This window comes from Anopheles merus, chromosome 2L (genome assembly GCF_017562075.2).
Source record: "Anopheles merus strain MAF chromosome 2L, AmerM5.1, whole genome shotgun sequence".
NCBI classification, from domain to species: Eukaryota; Metazoa; Arthropoda; class Insecta; order Diptera; family Culicidae; genus Anopheles; species Anopheles merus.
The window spans coordinates 53350427-53356488 of NC_054083.1; the positions used below are offsets into that span (position 1 = coordinate 53350427).

General features: G+C 52.9%; 2 protein-coding genes across 3 annotated transcripts; one reads left to right on the forward strand and one right to left on the reverse strand.

Annotated features, from left to right (window-relative positions):
• Window positions 1-607: 607 nt before the first annotated feature.
• Window positions 608-2457, forward strand: LOC121593659 (unconventional prefoldin RPB5 interactor-like protein). Of its 2 annotated transcripts, XM_041916228.1 has the most exons (3): window positions 608-689; window positions 769-1408; window positions 1466-2457. In XM_041916228.1, exons 1-3 carry the CDS (start codon window positions 639-641, stop codon window positions 2422-2424), a joined length of 1650 nt encoding a protein of 549 aa, XP_041772162.1. In that variant the 5' UTR covers window positions 608-638; the 3' UTR covers window positions 2425-2457. The 2 variants fall into 2 exon arrangements, with proteins under 2 accessions (XP_041772162.1, XP_041772161.1); XM_041916227.1 differs by having other exon boundaries at window positions 769-2457.
• A 23-nt stretch (window positions 2458-2480) lies between these two features.
• LOC121593658 (dolichyl-diphosphooligosaccharide--protein glycosyltransferase subunit 2) lies at window positions 2481-5483 on the reverse strand. The gene is made up of 3 exons (XM_041916226.1): window positions 5279-5483; window positions 4868-5112; window positions 2481-4792 (listed from the first exon to the last, which is right to left on the reverse strand). Exons 1-3 carry the CDS (start codon window positions 5289-5291, stop codon window positions 3122-3124), a joined length of 1929 nt encoding a protein of 642 aa, XP_041772160.1. The 5' UTR covers window positions 5292-5483; the 3' UTR covers window positions 2481-3121.
• Between the last annotated feature and the right edge of the window lie 579 nt (window positions 5484-6062).

A 6062-nucleotide genomic window follows, 5' to 3' on the forward strand; every position in this document is an offset into this window, starting at 1 on the left:
ATGGCCCCGCGGCCTATGAAGTTCACATCCACTCAGAAAGAATCAAGGAAGTGTCTGGCCGCGGGGCCACGAGGTTTTCTCAAGCTGAGAAAACATTCTCAAGCACTCATTTAAGTTTCTCAAGCACTCAAAACTTGTTCTCAGACGCGAGCTCGTGGCCGTCATCAATTGTTCTCACTCTGAAAAACTGATAAAGCCACTCAAGTTTTATTTGAAGCTTTAAATTGAAAATATGTTTTGATCGCATGTTTTTTTAAACTTTTTCAATTATAAATATTGAATACATTTTCCAAAGTGATTATCGAAAAAGAAATAGCACAATTGCTTATATTTCAGGTAGCCGATCGCTGCATCGTCAACTTTCTCAAAGATTCTCAAAACCGATTTTGTTCCGATTCGACAAACGCTGAGAACGAGGATTTCTCAAAAGCACTCATGAGTGCTTGAGAAAATGAGTGTTGAGAATCCCCATGGCCCCGCCGCCTCTCACAACTATGAGAACCCGTGCAACTCAAGTGGTAACGGTCAATTTGAATTGATTATACCAGTGCGAGTGACAGCTGCTCGCGAAACGTCAACATGGACGTTTGTTTATTATTGTGTTCATTCCCCTCAGCAGCACGCAATTTCCCGCCGCAATGGAACCGGCAAACGAGCAGACACAATTGTACAATAAAACTTATTTTGATGTAAGTATTGATGAAATCTCTCACTTCAGACATTCAGCATAAATAGTACCTCATGCGGATTGTATGCCCCTCCTCATAGGCTTTGCACAAGAACCAGGAGGAGACGGCACGATGGACGGCGTACAAGCAAGAACATGTGGATCTGAAAGCGAACCTACGCATGTATCAGAAAGCCCCACGGGCCGATATAATGATTCCGATCGGTTCGAAAGCGTTGCTTCCAGGGCAGCTGTACCACACGGGTGAGGTGATGGTTAGCCACGGATGTGGTTACTTTTCCGAGTGTTCCGCCGAGCAGGCTCAATCGATCGCCGATCGTCGTATCCGGCTGGCGGACGAGCTGCTGGCGAAGTACGAACGCGAGCGCGAGATGTACAGCGATAAGCTGGAAGTGCCGCTTACGAGTGAAGCATTTGCTGGCGCTGAAGGAGGCCGTGAAATCATTGAAGAGTACGACGAGGAAACGGAAAAGCGATGGCGCGAGGAGCACCGCCGCCGGGTGCGCGAAAGCAAGCAAAGGGAAGCGAAAGAGCGAGCGGCGAAAAGGGACGCCGCGGAGGAGACCAGTGATAAGGAGCTGTTTGCAAAGCTGGAAGAAATGGAGCTGCTGGAAGAGTTGGAACAGGAAATGGACCAGCTTGATCTTCCGGCCGGTGAAGACGGTGATGATGATGATCAGCTCGGACGCTTGATGCGGGGAGAAATCCGATTGAACGAACGTAAGCGAACTGCTCATAACCCAACGGAGGGTTTAAAGGAACGCAAATCTGTTGTAGACTTTCAGAAGCTGGAAGCTGGAACTGAACCGGTCCGCAATGACCAACAACAACAACCGAAAGAGAATGATACCCCAACCCCGGTGGAAGAAGAGGTCGTTGAAGTTGAGGAGGAAATCGAAACGACGGATGATGAGGAGGGCAGTGAAGAGCGAGGGGACGACGAAGAGGAAGACGATATTTCGGCCGAATTTGCGCAGCTCCTGCTCGAAACAAAGAACTACTCCCAGAAGGAAAAGCTCAAAGTCTTCAAAGCGAAGCTGAACGACGTCCGGCAGCGACTGTACCAAAATTCCATCGATCTGGTGCAGAAGGTGGACCTGTATCAGCTGCACGACGAACTGGAGGAAGCGTTAGACTTTTTGCTTTCCACGGACGAGCCAGAGAGGGAGGAGCGTAAAGCGGAGACACCGTCGGAGCCAGTGAAAAAGAGTAGCAAAGAAAAGGGACGAAAGATCCAATTTGCTGAGCAGGATCAGATTAAGCTGATAGACAATCGGCACCAGGAGAAACAAGCAAATGAGCAGGAGATGTTGCACAATAATTCGAAAAATACACTCTTCCTTCCGATTGTACACTCTGCCGCGTGTTACGAATCGCCCACGACGGATGAGATTGTATCGCCGGCCGATATCTATCGATCGTTTCTGGCGGAATCCATCAAGCAATCGCCAACGGAGGAGTTGAAGTCGATCCTAAAGAACCCTAAAACGACGTTCCATCATAATGCTCCTCCTCCGGAGCGTTTGAGTGTCGCCAAACAGCCCGCTCGTCGGCTAGGTAACGAATCCAAGGAGCCAGTGGCAGCGCTGAAAGATGTGGTTGGGGAAATCGTCGAGCATCACACGGTCGTTGGTCGGATGGACGAATTTGATGTACAGCAAGCGGCGGTTCAGCAGCGGCAGCAGGAACAGCAACCGAAGAAGAAAGTGTCCCGGTTCAAGCAAACGCGCAAGTGAAATAAACTGATCACATTTACGTGTCATCTTAAATCGGGTTTTCAATTCAATTGGTGTTTTGTTTCCAGTGTTTATTTTTCACACGACAACCAAGGTGACCTCTGTACAGAGATCGCGTTGGTGACTCCCGCGCTTGACGGGGGAAGTAGTATCGCCTACAATGTTCAGTTCCATACGCGGCCTTCTGCGCTATTAAAACCCTAACTTTTGTGATTCACCTCATATTGCTCGCTTCCCTTGCGTCATTTCACGGTACTTCTTACAATTTAAAGAAAAGGGCACCACCGTCGTCCTCCCTCTTTGTCTGTCTGTCTGTCCGTCCGTCTGACCCATCGCGATGATGGTGTGGTGGTATTCGATGGCGGGACTCTATGTGTACGGAATTCATGTATTTCTTCCCCTTTTGTTTTTGCAAATGGTTGCGATGTTCGGCAGGGAAAGGGAATGGTTTTTTGGTTCTCCTGCGCTAATAAATGCGTTCTCTCCATCTTCTCAGCCGCTTCTCTGTTTGTTGTGGTTCGTTTTGTTGCACGTTTTTGCCGTCATGCTCTAGCAGGCGTTGCTTACTGCTAAAACCTTTGTTCGTGGAAAGGATTTCGTTCCCCACCCTTTCCATAGCTCCGGTTTCAACAAACGGGGAGAAGAGAGCGAAAGAGAGAGAAAGGGAGAGAGACACTGTTGAGACTCACAGAGTGCTTTACTTCTCGCTGCTACCGCCGCGGGCGATTTTGCGCAACATTCGATTGCCGCAGATGAACGTGAACAGGGCCAGCGGGATCAGGTAGCGGATCGTGTCGAACATGTTCAACCGCAGCCAGAAGATGCCAAACAGCACCAGAATAGCACCGAGCCCGAGATGGAACCCGATTGCACCGAGCGATAGCGGGAAGTTCTTCACGTTCACGCCCAGCTTGGCCCACAGCCCGAACAGGATCACGAGCGGAGCGATGCACAGTGCGGTGAACAGGTCGGACACGAAGCGCGGGGGACGCTTTTCCGGCGCCCGGAACTGGTGCACAATTTCCGGCAGGGGTTTCCGCGAGCTGGCCGCCGCATCAACCGACTGCTGCTGCTGCTGCTGACTGTCGCCGGCGGCAAACTTCAGCTCCAGATCGGCCAGATGCCACTGGAAGGAGTTGGAGAGCAGCGCATCGCCCACGATCAGGCGCACCTCGTACAGTCCGCTCTTGTGGCCAAAGTCGGCGGCACGCGCACCCACATCCATCTCGAACTTGTACGCCTTGCTCGAGTCGGTCTCGGCAACGAAGATGATCTCCTGTCGCGTTTCCTGATGGCGCAGCAGCACGAAGCACTGATGGACGGTGATCGGTTTGCCGCTGGCGTCATCGACCAGCGCCGTCTTCAGCACGACCTTCTGCTGCGAGTCGGCGTTCAGCACGGTGGCCAGCTTGGACGGGTGGGCCACCGACTGGCGTTTCACGCTCGACGCGGCACTGTCCGTATCGCCTACGCCGACTTCCAGCGAGCTGACGCGCACCTTGCCCAGCACGCTCACCTGCAGCTGCTGGCGGTAGGAGGGTGCGGCATCGACGTCCACACGGTAGAGACCGCGCGCAGGTGAGGCCGACTTCAGATTGTACGTGTACAGGGTCGCGTCGTCCTTGCTGGGCACCAGGTTTACCTTCGAAACGAGCGCATCGTTGCTCGTGCGGGACACAACCGTCGTCGAGAGGGCGGCCAGTGCGGGCGAAAGCGGCTTACCGAGCAGGTCACACACACGCACACTCAGCACGGGTGATTCGGGCAGCAGCTGGCCATTGTCGGCCAGTCGGACGCATACCGGAGCGATGGTTTTCTGCGAAGCCAGCAGCTTCAGCGCTTCCAGCAGCACGCTAACACCCTTCGGCGTCTGGACGGAGGCCCGCGACAGGAAGTAGGTGGCGAATTTGACCGCCTGGTCGGCCGTGATCGGGGCCGGTTTCGAGAGGCTCGTCGCCAGCTTGAATCCACCGTTCACGATGAGGGCCGTAATGCTCAGGCCACCTTCGAACTGCAGCATCTTGCCATCGACCTCATCGGCCTGCACAAACGCTTCCTCGATGCGATCGTACGCGAACGAACCGGCCGTACCGAGCTCGGCTGCCACGGCGAACGCGTGTCCTAGCGAGTTGAGCGAATCGTCCTTCTTCAGCACGGTCTGCAGGTTCTTGCCCAGCGTGGTGCGCACCTTCTCGTCGACGGCGAGACCGGCCAGCTTAGCCGAATGGAAATTGTAATAGATTTCCTGCGCCGTGGTAGCGTCCTTGGCCAGTGCTGCCTTCACTGCCGTTTCGACCTTTGCCGGCAGTGCTTCCTTGCAGCCGAAGTTCTTCCGTGCGCCGATCAGGTAGAAGTTTTTCTCGAAATCCTGCACCGTAGAAGAGGAAGAAAGCAGGGGATTTGGGTAAAGTTCTTCCGGGGTTTTGCGTTGTCGTTTACTTACGTTTAATTTCGATTCACCGTGCAGCGTAAACAATCGCTTGCAGGTGCTGGTAACATCACCGGCCGGAAGTGCCACATTCGCGGACGCATAGTACAGTGATTGCAGATCGTTCGACTTCAGTCCCTCGCTGAACACCTTCGCAAAGCGCTCCTGGTCCTGTGCTGTGAGGTGGCTCGACACGGTACGCTGTGTGGCGGGTGTAGCGGCCAATGCGGCAAACACCAGGGCGGCCAGAGTTAAAAATCCTGTCGAAAAGGAAGGGCATATCGCACAGTAGCATCAAAGTTTTATCGTAAACACACACACGCACACGTACACGCCCGGTGCAGCGGCCTCAATTTCTGAGGGGGGTGGGGGGTAAGCCGCCGGTAGGTTGCGAGCCAGGTTTTGGTGCGAGATGTTTCCACTTACCCAAAGGATTCATGCTGCAGCCGGGTGCTCGGTGTGACGACGTGGGAGCTGCAACAGAACGATTGAGCGGACAGAGATAGGCAGCCGACGGGAAAATATAGTGAATTCACCGATAGTGCGATGATGTACACGGACCACGTCAGACGAAAATCGAAGTTATTGATGGTCTTGGTGTTCTTCTTGTTCTTCAACTGTCAGCGCACGAAGCGACGACTTGACAACACAACGATTTCAGCGCATCGCGCCCGTACAACATGGGGAGGGCTTTTGACGTTAAAAAATCGTTGCTTCTCGCTCATTTTCTCTACCTGTCCTTTACTCGCCTACAGTGCTCGTTTTGAAGTGTACTTTGGTGCCCTCCTTTCCCACTTGGGATGTGAATGGCCTCACAGAAACGGCACGGAATAATAATACATTAAGCACCGGCTTTACCCGATCACAGAGAAAAATCGTGTACGAGCAAGAGAGACGGCAGAGCGAAGATGTATATGCATACGTGAAACACACATGAAATGTAGAAGCTCGTTGGATCGATGAGGTGGAGGGTAAGGAAGTGGTGGAGTGTAAATGATTTTTTTTTGCCATTTAAATTTGTCCAACATCACAGTCGCACACCATCCACCATTGGCTGGCGGTCATCTTGAATCCTCACAACCCCTTTCAAAAACGCTCGCCAGCGAGGGAAACCCGCATCGATTGGGAGCGTTCGCGAGCTCACAAACTGCAGTAATTTGTTGACCGAGCGCGCGGTGCTGTGTTTATACGTACCGGGGTGCAGTTCTGG

Coding starts and splice junctions, on each gene's coding strand:
- LOC121593659 (XM_041916227.1), top strand. CDS start 639: ATGGAACCGGCAAACGAGCAGACACAATTGTACAATAAAACTTATTTT. Junction 690..768: donor ACAATAAAACTTATTTTGAT/GTAAGTATTGAT, acceptor CCCTCCTCATAG/GCTTTGCACAAGAACCAGGA.
- LOC121593658 (XM_041916226.1), bottom strand. Junction 4,793..4,867: donor ACGGTGAATCGAAATTAAAC/GTAAGTAAACGA, acceptor TCTACGGTGCAG/GATTTCGAGAAAAACTTCTA.